Below are 21,022 nucleotides of genomic sequence, written 5' to 3'. Positions count from 1 at the left end.
TTAAATTTTAAACCCAACGGTTGGGTTTGTCCATTATTGATCCAAACATGGGTTGAAACAACCCAGCATTATGCACAGTTGATTCAAAATGATTTTGAGATCAACAATAAAACTCTTCTGAATGCTCATATAGAAACATTTAAGTGCATGTGCCTGAAAAAAACTAGTATGCTGCCCATAGTCATTCTCATGATGCAAATGCAAAAGCTGTCTCCAAAAGAACTAGGTTGCAACATGATGCCCCTTTCTTAAGGGGCAAATTTGCATGCATCTTTTAATGGATAATACAATACCTTAATGCATTGTAATTGCATTATTTAATAACATGTTGCAAGGCATTCCAAATTGAACACATTTTGTCAAGTGAAGGGACCCTGTTATACAAGAAACATTTAATGTTTTCTGTATAAAGTAACAATACTGTATGCGCCCCTGTGTATGGTTGAATTTATTTTATAAGATTTGAATCTCCACAGAGTAGCTGATTCTGTGGTTGTACAAAATGCCTAATGGCAATTCTTGAGCATCACTCTCTAAAGTCTCCTATAAAACATTCCTTTGTACTTAATAGAATCTAAAGCAGCTGACGCGCCGATAAGCCACCGAGACTCCAGAGAAGACAACTCTCTGATGAGATCTAATCAACCTGCTGTGACTTAATTCACTTAGGCTTTACTAAAAAGACTCCTGAGTGCTTCAATTCAGTAAGTTATTTTCCTATTAAGCCTGAAGACTGACAACATATGCCAGGACTAAATTATCCCTCTGAAAACAAAATCTGTAATTTGGACCTTATCCAACGCTTGTTCAAATATGATATGTTGACTTCAGCTGGTAGAAGCTAACCTTGAATCTCATTGTGAAATAGGAATTAGGTCTCAAGTGTGCTGAACGTCACTCACCTGCCTGTCAGAATTACATTGTTTGCTCTCAGTGATATAATCTAGATAACATCCCATTACAGAGAGGGGAGAAACAAAATGAACTCACCTTCCATGGTTTCTCAGTCTCTGCAAACACAGTAGAACAAAAGAAAAAGGCTTTTATCCAGACAAATGAATCAAATTGATTCTCTTGCAGGGTTCCCCCGACCCCATGCAATCTATATAAAATGTAATTCCTTCTGCCGATACATTACCAATGCACATTAGGCCCAGAGGGTGTCCCAAAAGACTGTATCGTTAGATTACAACATTAACCACAACGTGCAAACAACATCTCATTACATCAGGCAGGACTTCTCCCTAAAGGGACGTCAACCCTCCAACCATGAATAAAAATATTAAGGTTTTGTTCCAAAACTTAATGAACTATCTTGAAGTCTGCTCCCTACATCGACAGCTACCTTTAGGCAGGATCTTAACTGAGCCTCATAAAAGACTGATTTAGAACCTTCTGCAAAGGTACTTGTATGGGGTGCATTAGCATGTTGCTAAGGTAACGATGCAATACTCTAATAAGCATAAAAATTCATGATAGATAGATAGATAGATGGATGGATGGATGGATGGATGGATAGATAGATAGAATACGCATAACATACATAATAGGTAGATCAACAGATAGACGTGTGACGTGTGACATAGCCTACCTGATAAGGATAGAGCGTGACACCGTTGGCTCTTGACTGGTGCCCAGATGTCCAGGTGCCTTCCAAGTATTGGTGAGCTTGGAGTGCGACAGAACTCAACACAGTTCCATTAGCATTGTTGGGGCTGCTGGGGAGATGAGGCTGTTGAGGTCCTGTGGACTTTCCTGCATGGCCGGGCGAATTGTTCTTCTTCTCCACCCCACTGCTCACCCCCAGACTGTTGGGTTTGGATCCGTGTTTAGGGTAGGCTGGGTGGTGGGAGCTGTTGCTCGCGTTGGTGGTTGTCGGCGTAGAACTGGATGTGGTGGCGGAAACGGTAGCAGAGGTGGAGGAGGCTGAGGAATGGTAGCCTGCGGGGAGGTACGCCCAGTCACGAGGCGGTGAGGGACCCTGGAGGATGCTTCGGGAACCCACCAGGGAGGCCAGGGATGGAGGGGAGCCAGGAGATACATCACACTGCTCCAGGCTCAGCACCATGTGGACGGCCTCCTGCTTCAGCTGACTCAGGTGGGTGGCACACACTTCACAGCGACCGTCACGCTCGTTCCATGCCTTGCGTGTGCTGTTGGACACCTGCAGCTTATCATGGAGAAGCAGGGAGAAGGAGGGATCCTACAGAGAGAAGGGAATAAATAAGTTTTACTTCTGCATATAGAAGCACATACGGTTAAACAAATGTAGTCAAGTGCTGTTTAAATAACCATGGCATCTTATAAAAAAGTTAAGAGAGATTAATACATAAATACTCTTAAACAAGAAAAACAAATCAGGTGTATCAGTCAAATTGTGTAAATATAACGTACCCTACCAACAGTAAAATCACTCACATGAAAGAACTAAAAAACAAATCTCTTTATTTTCTAAATTGCTTCTCAAAGACAGCAATGAGATTAAATGGAGAACAATTTGAGACTTTTTATTAAGTCTACTTATTAAGTCTGTCTGATTCTCAGATTTTTCTCCTGGAAAATAGACCATAGTTAGCTCAAATGTTCTGGAAGTGACTTTAAATAATCCAACCATTCTGTTCCATTGTACAGCAAAAAAAAAAACTAAACTAAAAACAAAACAAAAACAGAAATTTTGAAAATCTTCTTTTGTTTTCAATGGAAGAAAGCAAGTCATACAGGTTTAGAACGATAGATGTCAGTAAATGATGACAACATTCATTTCTGGGTGAACCAAAAATATAGAAACAAATGAGACAATTGTTGGCATACAGTCATACACAAAATAATTTAAGCTGCTATCCACATTATTTTATTTATTGATCTTTACTTAAACAGCATATGTATAACTATTGTTTCATTTTTATTTCTCCAATGGAGTTTTAGGAGAAACATCTAAGACAAAATTGATGAAACTGAGAATCAAATCAATTCAGTCACAGTGCTATGAACAAGAAACCTCTGAGCAATTCAACTTTCCTCTGGGCAAACATACACCTTTGGTTCCTCCAATGTCTTTCCCCAAGCAGTCTTAAACAGACTAAATGACTCTGCACTGCTAAGTAATTAGAATCATTAATTTATCGCCACACAACCATGGAATTTTTTTTCAAAGACATTCACATGATGTCACCACAGATCGGTGCCATGAACTTATTACAGGCACAGTCCCTCCCTGAAGCATCCTGGGGTTAAGTGCCTTATTCAAGTTTTGATTGGCTCATGGCTCACTTCCTACAGAGATCATACCACCAACCTCCTGGTTACCAACCGTGAGCATACACCACTACACCAATTAATGACTAACTGAAATCTAAAGATGATGGCATATTCACCAAATATAAAAGATGTGCATGGTTATTTTTATATAGTAAAGTAGGTTCATTACTAAATGCAGAACACTGCCCTTGTTCTCACGCATTGTCACTCTGAATTTGGTCGCTCTTTATTTTTCTGTCTTCCAATTCCTCATTAGCATAAAGCTGCCAGTTATCTGGCTTTGGTGCATCATCACACCATGTGCTTGAGCATTCCGTGAGACGAAGATCATAATTACGTTTTGGCAGATTCTCAGAGGGCCAGTGTGAAGACGAAGGAACGATTCTAGTTAGATTAATTAAATAACATCATTATTTCATCATGCAAGGGAAGAGATGCACTCTTGCAATGACTTAGTGGACACTCAGAAATAAATATACTTAATCTTTCATTCTGTTGCATCCCATCTGTGTCTTATTTTTGATTTAAGACATTGACTTGAAAGCTACATTACACAAAATAGTTCTGCCACAGGAAAGAATTAAGAGATCTCACACCAGATTTGTCACCAACTCAATCCATTCCCAGTTGGAATTTCTTATTTTACACCCATACATCCTTAAGCTCATCATAATGGCTAGATGGTTCTTCTCTCATTTTAGACCCAGCAAAAATCTAATTAGCGTCCCCAAAGCCTTGACAGATACTTGACCTTTTTAGCATAGACAGTGTCTATTCGATGCTATAATGGTGCTTTCGGACTCCAACTGCAGTAGTCATGAGAAGGTGTGAAGATTAAAGCAACTAGTATAACAATAAACCTTTGGATCAGGCAGCCGCACTCATGCATGAAGAGAGGCTGAATTAGCATTGCAGCTAGTGACAGTAGCATTTGTTTAAAGCACAGATGCAGGTGCATGAAATGTGGCAACACATCTGTACTTCAAATGAATTGTTGAAACAAGAAGGAAGTTAATGAAAAAGAAAGTCAGCTGCATTCACAATCCAGTTTTCTTCCATAATCCGACATATTTCAAAGTAAAGCGGAACATGCAACATGATTTTATCCATCCCAAATTGGCTGGATTGTGAAAAAAGTGACCGTTACGTAGGTGGTTGAAAAGCAAGTGAGCTTGAATATCTTAGTATCTCTTGATGGAAATAAATGTTGTGATGTTATTTCCATCAAGAATCACTTTTTGGTCAAGATCTTGTATTGACAATGCAAGAATCCAGCATTCTGTAAAGTCTCCTCCAGCACATCCCAAAGACTCTCAATGAATTTAAGGTCTCAGAGGTGCCAGTTCATGTGTGAAAATGATTCTTCATTCTTTCACAATTTGAGCCTGATGAATCTTGACATTGTCATTCTGGAATATGACCATGATGTGTCTTCCTACATGGTTGTTTAAGAAATGAAAAGCTACACACTCCATCAGTTAGGGTTAGAAGAACTATTGCCAAACATAGACTGTAACATGCTAGAAACATAAAAATCACTGCAATAATGATCCAATCAAAGACTCATAAGCATTTGCCTATTTAAATCCAAACAGCAACTTTATTTATTTATTTTTGGCCTGGCAGTCTATATATCACTATATTGAAATTTGTTTTGAGATATTCATTATATTGCATTACACTGTTTTAGATGTCTTGGCAGTTACCGTTTTTTGACTTTTGTTAGCCTAAAAGAATGCTTTTACAAGGAAAAGCAAGTCACACCATTTTGATGAAAAATTATAAGACAAGCATTTTTTCCTTTAGAACAAGATTGAATGTGCTCAAAATGCGTATTAAGAAAACATTATTTTAGAATAGATTTACTATTATAGTTTTTGTTTGATTATTTGTTAGATATTTAATTTTTACAGTTTTAGTAATTGTATTGTGTTTTCATCACTTGTTGTCTCTAATATGTCTGTATAGTTTTATTAAGTTTTAGTTTGTTATTTTAGTACTTCAACTTAAACAAAAATTAGAAATGGTGCCTTTGCAACTAGCTGAAACAAAACACTTTTATTAGATTATTTTATATCAGTTAATGGTTATTTTATTTCAATATTTTATGGTTTTACTTAATAATAATCCTGGGGGGGGGGGGGGGGGGGGAATTAGTTGCTGCTTTTTTAGATGCCACTGCATGATAATATACTTTTCCAGCTAACCCATTTGTTAGGGAACGTTAACCAAGTGATTTAGGGTTGCATTGAATATATCTGCATCGTGAGTCATCATAATGGACTCAGAGTTGTCAGGGCCACAGTGGGGTGAAAACCCAGTGCAGCGCTTACGATGTCCTTACCGCACCTTGTACCTCCCCGTCGGGTCTACCTAACCCCCCCCCCCCCCCCCCCCCCCCCTCGGGTGGGCACAGGGCAGCGGTCCAGCAAATCAAAGCCCCGTGCACGAGCACAGTCACTGAAGGAGAGAGACTGAAGGTCTGTTCTGATTAAAACCACACATTCCTGCTGTCAGTGTAAATCTAGAGACCGACTCTCATCTTACACAAGCTGCTTTGTGTATCCCTCCCCTCCTCTCCCAGCATCCCCTCTGCCCCATACAATGCACACGGTGACCTCTGCGGATCTCCTCTCATAGAGTAAACGTAAGCTAACAGGGCAGCACTGTACCTCTATAAAAGTAAGACCTAAGACGTTGGTGGTTCTGTAATGCGTTTATGGTCAGTGTCCATACAAAGGAAACGCAAACCCACTTAAGGCACAAACTCTACCCAGTATTTGCTTCATTTTGCACAGTGTATATATAGTTCCGGCTTATTATGAGGATTAAGTATTTCAACATTCAAATATTGAATGGATTGCATAAATAGATTAATAAATTCAGTCTAGTAGTGTTTTAATGTCTTGTCATTTCTCTTCTTGTCATTTTCCTTCAGAGTTCATTTGTTTGAGGGTTGACATAAACATAGTTTGAGAGGGATGTGTAACTGATCATCTGAGAAACGTAATAACGACATCATTGTGTCTGTCATCTTTAATGTCCCACCAGCCTTTAAACTAAAAAAAGCAAGAAATAACTGATATACTTTACACTACTGTTCAATATTTGAGATTTATATAAAAAAGAAAGTGATACTTTTATTCATCATGTATGCATTAAACTGATCAGAGGTGACAGTAAAGGCATTTATAATGTTACAAAGGATTTCTATTTCAAATCATTTTTGAACTCCATTCATTCTGCTTCATCCCATCTGTGTATTGTTTTCGATTGAGACTTAAAAGCTACATTACACAGCTACATTATAATGGTTTCCACAAAAAATATTAAACAGCAAAACTGCTTTCATCATTGAAATGTTTCTTGAGCAGCAAATCATATTAGAATGATTTCTGAAGGATCATGTGACACTGAAGACTGGAGTAATGATGCTGACAATTCAGCTTTACCATCACAGGAACAAATGACATTTTAAAATATATTAAATAGAAGAAAAAAATCACAATATTACTGTTTTCACTGTATTTTGGATCAAATAAATGCAGCCTTGGTTAGCATAAACATTTTTTTAAACATACCCCAAACTTTTGAATGGCAGTGTATATGAACTAGTTAGATATGATATGCACCCTACTTCTCTTAGGACATCTAGCTGCATGTGATGTATTAGTCTGCACAGAAATATTGATGTATTGATGTATAAATATTTGTAGAAGGCAGACCGAAGTGATCTGGAATATGTCTGCTGACCCCACTGACACACTGACCTCCACTTCCCTGGCCGACGGGAAATGATCAGTCACACACTGGAAGTTCTGTTAGTATAGACACAAAGTGTTTATCATACAGCTAGTTGTCTTTGAATTTATGTCAAGCTTTGTTATATTACAAAAAAACAAACAAACAATACATATGTGGATTTATCAGGTTGGAGGTGAATCTGGTTTAAAACTGGAAGTTCAGCTTTTACGACTGCGGCAGCAAACCTGCATTTCTGTAATTCATGCAAAGCCACTGCAGATATTTCTTCTTTTAGGGTGAGGACCCAAATACCAAATCCTAAGCCGTGCCACTTTAAGACTTAACCAAAATAACCAAAAATAGCAGACTTTAACTGTAAAAAAGTGAACTCAAATCGAATTTGAAAGAAAAATAACTTGAACTTCTCTCACATTTTACAAGCAATCATAACCAGAAAATAAGCAGACATTGCTTGGCAAAAACCATCACAGTGAATGCCTTACAGGGAAAAATAATCTAAATGGAAAGTGCTGCTTGCAAGCATTTCACTTATTAATATGAGAATTTGATTATCATATTCCAAATAAAATGCGATAATCAGTAACCAGAGGTGTTTAATGTCAAAGAAAATCATAAAATCCAATTGCACTGAGCCATTTAAAGATCGGACATGAATTATGGAAGGCTTAGGTATAAGTGGAATGTACTACATATTCATACTGAATAAATATTTATGAAGCAATTGAACAGGCAAATATTGTGATAAAATTTATATTAAATTGTACATTAAATATTTTCAGTGCTGTTTTTACCTGTTGTTTTACTGCTTTTGATTACAGTTACATGTAGTTACATAGTTATGGACTAAAATATGATGAAAGTAATTAAATTGATTGATTAAAACTGCAGACCTGAACTTTCTGTAAGCCAAACAATAGAGCTTGGTGATAGCAACTCCAAGGTTATGGGTTCGATTCCCAAGGAATGTAAGAAACTGAAAAATATATTTTGGAGACTGTGAAACATCTGGCAAATGCATAAATCTCTTGCAAATAAATATATATATATATATATATTTTTTTTTTTTTTAAGTTATAAGGAAAAATACTTCTTTAACATTTGCATGAATAAAAGTTTACATAACAGCTTTTCCTAAAGGTTTCCCACCTCAGTGACCCTAGCAACTATCCAGAAAATTGTTGAGGAAGGGGTGAGCATTAATAACCCCCACTAGGGTTTCCAAAGGAATCAGATTTTACTTTTATTCATTCAAGACACATCCGTGCAACATCTATAACATTTTGGAGTGTTTGCATCAATACCTACTACATTACATAGATTTATAAAAATAAACCCTACCCACTCTCGAGAGCACTATAACTGCATGAGATTACATTGGAAGGACAAACAGAACCATGTAGGCTAAAGCGCTCTAATGGATGTAGCCATTCATTCTCCAGCCAAAAAGAGACTCTGAGAGAGGGTGAAAGAGGACTCTTAAGACTGCCAGATGGACTGAAGCCCTCCGGTCCAGCGCTCTGCTTTAAAGACACTTCAGATGAGAGCTTTACAGAAGTGTTGATTGGCTAGTTACCATTCATCATGATGGGAACTGGATCCAAGTCTGAAGAAATGGCTTATATTCCTCAGTGTCTGTCGAATTAGAGTCTTGATGGTTATTAGGTCTTCATTGGAAGCGTTTACTCACTGCCACCGGACAAGTCTCAAACCACATTCACATTTGCTTTAGAGGACAAAGCAAATGAGCAAAAGTTAGGCCTGTTTCCAGAGCCTCTGGTTTCCTGTTCACTAGTCAATTCCTTATTTCATTAGCAGGAACCAGAGAGAACGGCAGCCATTATCAGGCTGGTTATGAAAACATTGAAGTCATTAATACTGCTAGCAGAAGCCCTGACTGAATCAATTAACCATCGTCTATATGGACCGTCCCGCTGGGACAAACATAGAGGAGGAGGGGCAAAAGTCATGAGCTACAGAGCAGGAACAGAAGATATACTGTCCTGCTTTCTAAGCAGTCTTGGCATCGGCTGTGAACTAGAAACAGTTCAACACATCTGATATTGTGTTGCAATCAGCAATACGCCCTAGTGAAAAAAATATATATTCCCTTTTTCAATAGTACATTGCAAATATACTAACAAAAATTGTACTCTTTAAATATATTAAAAGTATATTAGCATCATGCTTTTACCTATCTTCACAATACAACTTTTAACACACTTTAAAATAATTGTTTTCTAAAAATATATTTTATACAAATACTTGAAGTGAAAATTCAGTTTATTTTTTTTAAAAGTGTATTTATTTGCACTTTATTAAAAATATATTTTAGGTATATTTTAACTGTGCTGGAAATTATCATTGTGACAATGCATTGAAAGTATACTTTCAAATCACATTATAGTATACAATAGTATTTTGTACAAAGTATAGATAGCTTTATTTGTCTAATAATGTACATTTGTTATTGAAGACAAAGTATGCAATTTGTAGTATTTGGAATAAGCCGGCATTAATCATACTATACTTTTTACTTTTACTTATACTTTTTACTTTTTAATATATCAAACCACAATAGCTTTGCGGGCAAGTGCACCGATATGTGCTTCAGGAGACCTGAGTTCGAGTCCCTGCTCGTGGACCTTTCTTGATCCCTTCCCACCTCACTTTCTGTCTAGCTACTGTCTGTCCTATCCTAATAAAAGGTGAAAATGCCCAAAATATGTATTTTTTAAATAAAAAATATATAAAAATACATTTATGATATTTTGTTTGTATCTTTCGAAGACACTCGTAATGAATTTGTAATGTACTTGTAACACAAATAAAGTACACTTTAATATCACTAATCAAGCATGTAATTAGTCGCTACACAGGCATTCTTCAAGTATTCTTGAAGTTGGTCCAATTTAGTTAACAAACATACACTAAATACACTTAAAGTTATGCTTTACTACAATTTAATTACAACTAAAATATACTTTGTACAAAATTAGTTGTTTCAAAATAGCACACTTCAAGTTAACTAATCATTAACACACTTGAAGTATACTGATAATTAGTCTGGCTGCAGGTATACTTAGCATATATATTTTTTTTCACCAGGGTTGGTACAGAATGAGCTCATACACTGACTAACAACACATACTAGTCCTCAAATTGATATAAAAAGACATTTTGTGCTTCACACATCTCAGACATTGTACAAAACGCAATAGATATTCAAATGGATCCAAGAAACATTTCAGCGCTGCAAAGTCATTGTTATGGAACATGGTCTGGTTCGCTCACTGATTTTCAATCAACAATTACATGACATCATCTGACTAATAATATGCTGCTTACCCGCTATATGAGCACGCCAATACCAACATTTCATTCAGATAAAAAATTTGAGTTAATAAATGATAACAGAAATGTAATTTTTAGGTGTACTAACCCTTTAATAAACCAGCCCAGGAGAGCTTCAGTGGTGATGCCTAAAACAAATTAAAATTTTATGACCTATTTAACCCTCATCATGTTTGCACTCGGGGGAAAGTTAGATGTGATAGCGAGAAATGCTTTGAATAAAGACATTTCTCTTCATTTTAAATCACTTCAGTAAATAAAGCTTTATTTATATAGCAAATTTTAAACTGTGTTTACAAAGTGCTTTTACAGAAGAGAAAGTCACATACATGCACATATACTGTAGAAAACGGTAACACTTTATTTTACAGTGTCCTTGTTACATATGTTACATGCACTAACCACAGTAATAACAGTAAATTATGCATAATTACATGTAACTAACCCTCAACCAAATCCTACTTCTACCCTAACCCTATAGTAAGTACATGTAGTTGCTTAATATTACTCAGTACTTAAATATATAATTACACTGTAAAAATGACACCTTAAAATAAAGTGTAACCGGAAAAACATACATACACATATAGAAATAAGATTATAAAATGACTAAGTTTGGCGTACCCCTATATGAATGGATAGCAGCTAGCAATAAGATGTTTTGGATAGCAATAAGTACATTTCCAGATCGAACTATATTGGTCATGATGTGTTCAGGTCAGTGTTGTTAAATACAAAGTTCTGTCATGAAACTCTAGATGGCGCAGGCTGATAGGTCCTAAGCTCAATCTGCTTGCAATCGCATCATTCTCTACAGGGCACAGCTGATTGGTTCCTGCTGTATCAGTAGCCAATGAACTAGCAGCTCAACCTACATACTTGGTCAGCATTTGCTGTAGCAGTTGCAAGGGCTTTCAGACACCCTCCACCTTCCCCAGCTCCACCTGTATAAATCTGTTATGGGTAATTCATGTACGCTATATTGTACAGGAGCAGCATGTCTTACTTGCTCACAGTTGCTCAGTTAGTTGACGTGTAGTTGCAAAGTTACTTTTATAGTTAATAGAATGTCCAAAGTAGACAATCGAAATAAAGTGTAACCAAAATTGTTCTTTTTGTAAACTGAAATAAAGCTAAAATTAAAAATAAATAAATAAAATAAAATATAAGAATTGGATGAAAAACTTAAACTGAAATAATAATAAATTAACTTAACAAAACTATAACTAAAATTACAATGAAAACTGAAAATACGAAAATAAAAGTACATTTCAAAATATTAATAAATAATATATTCGTATTTAAAAAAATACTAAATGTCCATGTATCACACACACTCCTGACAACAACAACTGTTTGGCCAGCTTTCCTCTAGTGAGTGTGTTTGCAGAAGAAACTCAATGTTTATATATGCCACTAGAAACTAAATGCAAAGACTTGCTCTCATTGCTAGTTTATATGTCTTAATCTTATAAAAAGCCTCTTAACTCTGCAGATGTATTTCCTTCATCAAGATCCTGTAAACTAAACATGTAAAAACCTGGAGAGATATGTAAGGACAAAGTCAGTTTTTGAAGTACCAGCATATTACCTGATGTTGCTTTTGGCTAATGTGGTGTTCGTTTTGTGAGTGGCTTCATTCATGTGGAGGTTTCACTGGTCATTCATTACATTTCCACCTTCCTCTGAGCAGCTCTTGTGAGTGTACACAACATATCCATAAACCTCACAAAGACGCTGTTTAGTTTGACATCCCTACTTCACCTCTTTGCCTTGACAATTATCCTACATCAACAAACTAAGAGCTCTCTGCAGGGACCAGGTCGCGAATCAGGAGGGACAGACAGACAGCTATTGATAAGAGCACACAGGACGCTTACAGTCCCACATGCATATTTGAGCTTCAGACAGCAAGTAGTGTAGGCATGAAGGCATATGTGCTGTCAATAACTGTCAAACTGAATGGACAAGGGAAGGTTGAAACTGCACACAGCTTGAAAACCCAATCCAAACAAACCTGATCCATTTTAACATGAACATCCTGACCCAAAACCTGCTCAACACCAATTAGAAGTTAAATTCAAGCTGCTCTTTAATAGTAATTACACTACATACGTCAAAAAAGTAGCCATTTAAAGGGACAGTATCTCTATATATCTATAAATAAAATTTTCTATAGTCAAATTATGATTAGTTTTCTTCAGAAACAAAAATAATAAAGATCTAAATTAATGACGGTATTAAATTGCACATAAATTTACACTAAATACTGGAAAACATCATAAATTACTTAAAAAATCTGTGAATTGTTCATTTACATGAACTATATGATGAATTAATTCACTAAAATGACTCTTTTAAAGGGATAGTTCACCATAAAATAAAGCCATAATTTACTCACCCTTGTGTTGTTCTAATGCTGTATGCCCTTCTTTCGTTTATGGGCCACAAAAGGAGATTAAAAAATATATATATATATATATGTCGCACTCACACTCATTCATATAATGGCAGTGAAAAGCGATCATCTAGTTTTTTTTTTAAAAGACGCAAAAGTATCACAGATTGATCCCATGCCATTTATTCCAAGTGTTTTGTGGGATACGATAGGGTTTGAAATTGCAAAAACACATTTTTCATATTTCATAACAAAATGCTCCTGCATTATGCTTGTTTCCTTCTTGAACCCTTAATATGCATGTGCTGGGATGTTAATCCATCCTAAAATATCCTAAAATATTAAATCCACTGGCAAATTTACATGCTCCTCAGCTCTGAGTTGTCTGAAATGTGCTAATATAAGAAATAACAGGCAAGCTACTTCTTTAAGAAATAAATATAGGCATTATTTGAGGCTAATTACTGATGCAACAACACCCGTTCAAGTTGATTCAGCCAAGAGAGTCATAAATTCAACATGGTTCTTGATTAAACTTGCTTTTCCAAAACATTAGCTAGAAATGGATGCAAGCCCAGATGCAAACACAAAAACAGGAAGGAACATTTTTTAGTTTCAACTTTCTTAAATGTCTTGTGTTTTTGAAAGCTGACCTTTCTTCATTAAGAGTTGAGTTTTGTGCCATGTTTTTTTTTCTTTTTCTGGTAATCATTTGTTACTAACTTATTGTGGATGAAATGTTACCACTGAACAACTGAAATGTTTCCACGTCTGTTCAGTCTTTCCATCAGCTGTATGACTCAGATTCATGTAGTCACATGAACATGTAGTCACACCTCCTGCAGGGTACGCAACCATATGCTGTTTAAATATTTGGGGTCTATTATTTTTTTAAATATGTCTCTTATGTTCACCAAGGTTGCATTTATGATAAAAAATACAGTAAAACTAGTGATATTGGGAAATATTATTACAACAAAAATCTTCAGTGTCACATGATCCTTCAGAAATCTTTCTAATATACTGATTTGCTGCTTAATATATATATATATTTTTTTATCATTATCAATGTTAAAACCAGTTGTGCTGCTTAAAAATTTTGTGGAAAATAATACATTTTTCAGGATTCTCTGATGAATACTGTCACAAATTCTCTGTATATCTTTGTCCATGGACTTTTATTTTGATATTTTATTTTGCCTGTGTTCAGTTCCAGTGTGTTTAGTTCCTGTTTACTTGGTTGGCATTGTTTAATTGATTAGAGCACACCTCACCTGTTGTATTATGTTCATCATCCTGTGTATTTAAGCCCTTCAGTTTCTTCAGTTATTGTCTTTTCTCAAACAGCAACATTACACACTTAAAAAACTTGAAAAAGTAAAACAAGCATAATAGGTCATCTTAATGTTAATAACAAAGACTATGTATTAAGGTTGGATCAATACCGAAATTATCAGTCCTAAATTGAAATCTAAGTAAACAATTAAACAGCCTCAGAAAACCTATTCCTGTAACCTGTAAAAAAAGATACTGCCATCATCTTTTCGTTAAAGTCCGTGTGAACCGGAAGTTGCAAATTACTTTTCTCCAGTGCTGTGACGTATTTCCCAGTGAAACGGAATATTGAACAGAGGGCAGGGTTTTACTCTAGCGCTCCTCCTCTCCATCTCTCGCTCATAACAGACTAACGATTTGAGGGGAGTGGTTAAGCGTTTCCCAACCCAAGTCCTCAAACCTACGTCATCAGAGAAGGGACGCCATTCCAGACCGGAAGTAACTTTTCAGACTTTGATTAAAGATTACGACGGCAAACTATTTTTTTCTGTGTTTTAACTTGCACGGATTAATTGTTCACCACAAGACTAGTAATATGCGCTAACAAAGTAAATAGGGTCAATTTTGATTTCAGTTGGACTTTAATGTATGTATGATATTTCATTTTTCATGCTTCAATGATAATTAAATTCCATCATATAAAGAGTGTAATTACTTTTCTCTCACAAATTAACACATTAACTTTCTTGCTTCACATCACACTGTCTGAACTGAAGAACTGTGCAAGGTAGCAGCACATTAGCCGCTTTCCGACCGGAGGAACCTTTTCACAGTTCCTAGAACTATTGGCTAAAGTACCCGGATGTCGGTGTGTTCGCACCGCAGGAACTAGGAACGATTTTAGTTCTAGGAACTCCATTTGGAGGAACTAATTTAGGTCCTACTTCAGAGTAGGGTCTAAACCAGCACTATAGGAACTACCCGTGACGTTAGTGTACGCTGATTTTAAAACAGCTAGAATGTAAACACACAGATTATAGCCTATATATTTAATCCAGAAACTAACTATACAAACATGGAAAACAGTGATAGATGGGTCTCTAAACCTTTATGCTGAAGAGAAAATCCAACGCAACTTTGAGGGGACCAAGTCAAACATGATTATGTTTATCTGCCCAGCTAGCAACACTGGACATCAACCACACGGCATAGGCTAATAAGGCTTTTTTTCATATACTGTCTACTTTCTATAACAGTTCTATCTAATAACATATTAAACAGTACTGTTAGACAGATCGCTAACTAATAAACACAGAGAATGCGAGCATTGTTTGCTCTGGCGTTCTCAGCGCCGCCAAAATAAAGGTCCGTCGCGCCGTCAAAATAAAAGTCACCGTGCTTGCGTCACTCCCTTACCCCTCCTACCAGTTCCTATGGCCACTTGGCCAGTGCGAACGCAAACAGCAAAACCGAGTTTGGGGGAGAGTAGTTTTTAGAACTGTTTAGAAGTGGACAGGTCCTAGAACTAAGTTCCTGTAACTACGTGGTCGGAAAGCGGCTATTGTCATGGGAAATAATTAGTGAAATTAAAGGGCTGGTTGATCATGATTTCACTTTTCTGTTAGTTTTTTTAGTTAGTGTGTAATGTTGCTGTTTGAGCATAAACATCTGCAAAGTTACAACGCTCCAAGTTCAAAGCAAAGGGAGATATTTTCTTTTAAAGAAAAGGCTGGTAGGGACTACACGACATTCCTCCCAGGTTAGTGACATCACCAACCCTAAAATTTACATAAACCCCGCCCCCAGAACACGATTTATAGATTATCCAGACAGAATATGCTAATCAATGACTAGAAGATAACTACACATAAGCTACATAAATTCATCAACTAACCATTCAGAAACGTCCTGTTGCATTCTACATGTTGTCACCTCTTCTTGAGTCTCTCCATCATTGAAATGATTTGAACTTAAAAGGCTAAAAGTTTTTGAAATTTTCAGTGCATGTCTGTGTGAGTGCAAGCTGTTGAAGCTCCGCCCTCTGTGCCAGGAGCAGCATCTCATTTGCATTTAAAGGAACAGACACAAAACAGTGCGTTTTTGCTCACCCTCAAAAATTTACAATTTTAACATGCTGTATAAAAATATATGTGGATTTTGAGCTAAAACTTCACATACACACTGGGGACATCAAAGACTTATTTTACATCTTGTGAAAAGGGCATTATACCACCCCTTTAATATAAAATAACTACATTAAACCTACATTAAAAAAGCATTTTTTTTTTAAATAAACAAATCAAGAACTATATTAAACTTTAAAGGCAAACCTCTAAGCAATATAAACCAACATATCTAAACAATATAATCAAAATTGTGTGTCTCAGCCTGCCAATCATTCAGCATGTTTTGGAGAGATTGCATGTGGTTGAAATGAATGAGTGCATGTGGAAGTTAGAAAGATGGCTAACACTGCTTACAGCAGCTTTAACAAGGAGGTTTTTGAACCGTTTTACATTGAACACAAAACTTAAGTGTGGTTTTACCTCTGGTTATACTTCACAAACCCAGCTGCCTTAGCAAAGAGGATTGTGGTTTAGAGAAAATCACCTCACTTTTACTGTTGATCCAAACCTATCTGGATCTAGCTGCTGACATGGAGGTCCTCAAAGAGCTCATACATGCTATTGAGAGTCATTTCCACAAATCTACGCCTAAGCCCACATGGGAAAGAGCACAATCACAAAGAAAGAAACTTACAGACTTTATTTAGTTAGCTCACTAATGCCTGGCCATTCTATCTGAGCGATTTAGGTTCACTTCAGCCACTTCCCGTATCCTAAATCCATATGAGCCTCTGAGCTCATTATTCAGCAGTGATGTCACTTCCTCTCATTACTGTGCTGGGTGCAGCTAAAATCTAGATGGTAACCCTTATTCTACAAAAAGTTGGGTTGCACCAGCCGTTTGTAAGTTCTTACTTAAATTGGAACATAAAGTTCACACTAGAGGTTTAGTAACTACTAGCTCGTTTCATAGTTTTAACTCTACCCAAATTGGTTGCACCATTTGTTCTTAAAGCAGAACATAGCTAGTAGGTTGTAAGCTCTCCGTAAAGTAACGAATAGTCAGATAATATGATGTTTACCTTCAATGATCCAATAGCAGCCTTCAAATTAGTGAGCAGAAGTTTCAGTCGATCCTGTTAAGGTTGATTCTTACTTATTTTGCGAAAAAAATACGTTTCCACTGAAATACGATACTTAATCATGAAATGCCGAAAAAGTATTTTATAAATAAAATTCTGAAACTGTATTTGAAACTAATATCAATAAATAAAAACTGATAGAAAAATATAAGAAGTTACATTTATTTATTATGATTACTATTGACATGAACATGGATGTGGATGTTTAGATCCGGTTCGTGTTGAAGAGCCGATTATAGAACGATTATAAATGTCAACATCATCGTATATGTCTTAAGAACTGAAGTTTGTAGAGCAAAAGGGCTATTGATGCAATTCAATCAATTTGCTGCCATTACTCCTGGTCGGAGGCTTCTGTAAATATTTGGTTAATAGAAAGAGTTATGTTTCAACTAACTTTAATGGTCCAACACAGAAATATATTTGTATAATATTCGACATCTTTACGTTGCAACTAGGCTTGGCTGTAATTTACTAGTGCAACCAACCTCTGTTTCTTATATGGTTTCTGCTGCAGCAAACCTTTTCAATCACACGCCATCAATGAAAAATGGTTGGTGTTGAGATCATGCTAATGTATGCATGAGGACACAGCACATGCCTCATTTGAAGTCTTGACATGTCGATCCATACTAGTGATGGGTGAGATGTGCGTCCTGCGAAGAGAAATTGCGTGTCATTTATACGCTAGACAAGAGTAAAAACCCCAAAGATCTTATAATGAGATGGGACAGGCTGCAGATGTTTCTCGTCATCAGGTAAATTTTCCACTCTCGTACGAGACATCGATTTGGGACTCATCAAAAAAAAGAAAAAAAGAATGCGTTTCAAACCAAATCCATGTCGACACCCCTGATGTTTGTTTTCTTGCTTGAAAAATCCAGATATGGAACGAGAGATAGATGGAGAATGGGAAAAACTGAGATCACAATCGCCTAGGTCTCCTTTTCACCAAATGCTATCTACCTGCATCTCATTGCCAGAAAACTGCCATAAATCCACGCTTGGCCAGCAGCTCTTTTTGGCCCTGCACCCCTCAGAGGAGGGATGAATAGGAAATTAGAGCTTGCAGCAGCCCAGGGATCTGACACAGGAAATGGAGCTAGTCATAGAGTTCTGCTTTTATCGTCCTGTAATAAGTTCCAGCTGGCTGCACATTGAGGGTGCACCAGTGCCGTATACGAGATCAGTGCACACTATGGAATACACTCTATAGCCTAGTGGGGCTCCAGTAATACAATCACAGATCAGTTTCGCTTCAGTAATAGGTGTGTTCAATGTGCTTACACTGAAAAATGCATATTAATCAACACTGATACCATCAAACATATTAGGGATGAGTAAAAACAAACAATTTGACAATTAATTGTAATCTCCGTTTGAACAATCTCAATATTAATTCGTACAGTCCTAAAAACAGACAATGGGCCCTATCTTACACCCGGCGCAATGCAGCGCCGAACGCAACGCAAATGTTTTTTTGCTAGTTTCAGTCCGACGCAGTATCCAAATATCCAATATCCAAATTTAATATTATCGAGGCCCAAACCACACTGATATTTAAGGACAAAAACAATTGAATATTCATTTTCATATTAATTAATATTTTGCTATCACATTTACATTTATTCATTTGCAGATGCTTTTATCCAAAGCGACTCACAAATGAGACATTTTTACAGAAAAGACATTAGGAACAGGTAAAAGAAATGATGAAATAATGAACAGAAAATACTACATAGTTGGCTTTGTGCTGTGCACAGGTGCTTTGCAGTCATGTTAAAACAGCTTTGCAGAGAGGTAATCTCTTTTAAACTGGCCCTACTATCATTCAAACTACAAATGTCACCACCTGACAAAAACTATGCAGACAAGAAGACAAACAAGAATAATAAATGGTTGAATTTGAATGAAAGTTATTTTTGGCAGCCAATTGTTGGAGTCCAGCAAGAATCTTCTTGGGATAAGGAAATATCAACGTAATTTCCCAAAGTTGGCACAGCTAAGAAAATGCACAACTATTTTAACTTAAGTAAAGATAATGAGGGCTCCCATTGATACAAGCAATAGAGAGAACACTGATTAAAGCTAAAATTTCAAGACATAGGCCTATCGTTCTACCAGACTCCAAATAAACAACAGACCTCCACGTTTTTGAGGCTAAATTCCTCTGTGGTTGAACTGTGTGTCCCACTGAGTCTCGGTGGGGTCACGTTTGGTGTCAGGGCAGTAAATTTGTCTGAAGTCAATTTAAAGATAATTGAATAAACCGAGCGGTCTTCAGTTCATCCACAGTTTATAGACTGTCTCCGTTCTTGTGCTTTCCAAAGTGCTTTCGGATCACTATGAGATCTTTTCTTCATTGGCAGGAATGAAGGAGGTTGTCCATGCTGAAAAATAGCATCAATTAAGCCACACACACAGATAATCTTAACTGAATCAGAGGGAACACAAACAAGATGTCTTATCAACAACAAACCCTCCTTTAGTTGTTTGAGTTAACTCGGCCTGATTGATAGGAGACAGACTCGTCTTTCCTAACACAATTTGCAGTAATAGATTAATGAATCTCAGCTGAGTGCTGGACTTCCCAGTGAGGATATACATTTACAAACAGTGCAACTGGATTGATGCGGCAGGGCGACCTCCGGTGAAAACAAGCCTCGACAAATAACGTGACGATGTGTGTTTGTTTGGCCGGGGGTCAGGGCAGAGATGAGTGATTTCACTTACTGACACGAGGATCAGCACTGGAGTGTTTGGGAGAGGACATAATCTTGCCTGTCAATCCCTTTTGCGCCGAGTAGAAAGGGTCAATACGAGATCCGTCATGAATGTGTTCTCACTAGATACTGTTAACGGTCAATCATCTTCTCTCTAGTGTTTTCATTGATGGGGTGAGAGTGCCAAACAGACACCAGGAGTGATTAACAACCGCCATTTAGAAATGAAAAGCGTGTGCGTCCTGAAATGATACATCAGCTATAGAGATTAATTACTCTTTCTTGAAAGCTTAAGGTAAATTGTCAAATGCATCTGTGCTTTTATGGCACAGGCCAAGGTCATCTTCGTATGGTGGGCAGGCAGGGAAGATTCTGGCTCAACATACTAATTCAACAGACAACAGAAGCCAACTCACATCTCATTTCTCCCTCTCACCTCAGCCAGAATGAATTTGGACATGCAATTCCACGTAGTCTCCTTCAGTAAACAAGTAATAAGGAATTGTGGGGATGTTACACACTATTTATGGTGCCAACCTCAAAAATGCTGCTTCATTACACTGTAACCTAATGAGGCTATTGTAACTGAATGCTGGAAATGTAAACATATACTGCATTAGACTAAACTGGGAAGGGTCACAGCACTTGCATATTGTTGTCCTATTGTTAGTATAATTGCTTAGCCTAGAAATCTAGACGCACCCTAGCGGCAGCAAAATTTATTTTGCCAGGGTAGTCTAGCAACTCTCCGTTGACTTTCGGAGCTGTAAAAACCTAAATTAGGTCAGGCCAATCACGTCGTGTATAGAGTAGGCGGGGCGGGCTTAACATAATGACGTCAGAGTTGTGACGGTTCCTGCTACTTGAAAACAAAGAATTGCTGCTGCTGCTGGTGAACAGTCTTTCGAATCGGCTTTGGCCGCGACTCTGGAGGACTTGGAGTTAAGTTTTTATTTGAGAAAAGAGCAAAGAACGGCACTTAAGTCATTCTTAAAATAAGGAAGATGTGTTCGTAGTTTTGCCGGCCAGATATGGCAAAAGTTG

The 21,022-nt window shown here is 37.0% G+C and overlaps 1 protein-coding gene across 3 annotated transcripts in view; it reads right to left on the bottom strand.

The window, feature by feature from the left end:
• kif26ba (kinesin family member 26Ba) overlaps positions 1-21,022 on the bottom strand; it is a 95,026-nt gene that overhangs the window by 59,050 nt on the left and 14,954 nt on the right. For 2 of the 3 annotated variants that reach the window (XM_084097508.1, XM_084097509.1), the window contains exon 3: positions 1,592-2,203. In XM_084097508.1, the coding sequence (XP_083953634.1) occupies positions 1,592-2,203 (612 nt within the window). Of the gene's footprint in view, positions 1-990; positions 1,123-1,591; positions 2,204-21,022 lie in introns of those variants that run through there. The other variant, XM_084097510.1, reaches the window with a different exon arrangement.

The sequence above is a fragment of the Abramis brama genome, assembly GCF_963993115.1.
Source record: "Abramis brama genome assembly, chromosome: 21".
NCBI lineage: Eukaryota > Metazoa > Chordata > Actinopteri > Cypriniformes > Leuciscidae > Abramis > Abramis brama.
Note: the sequence above shows the minus strand (reverse complement) of the source record. Positions and strands in the feature narration are given on the sequence as shown.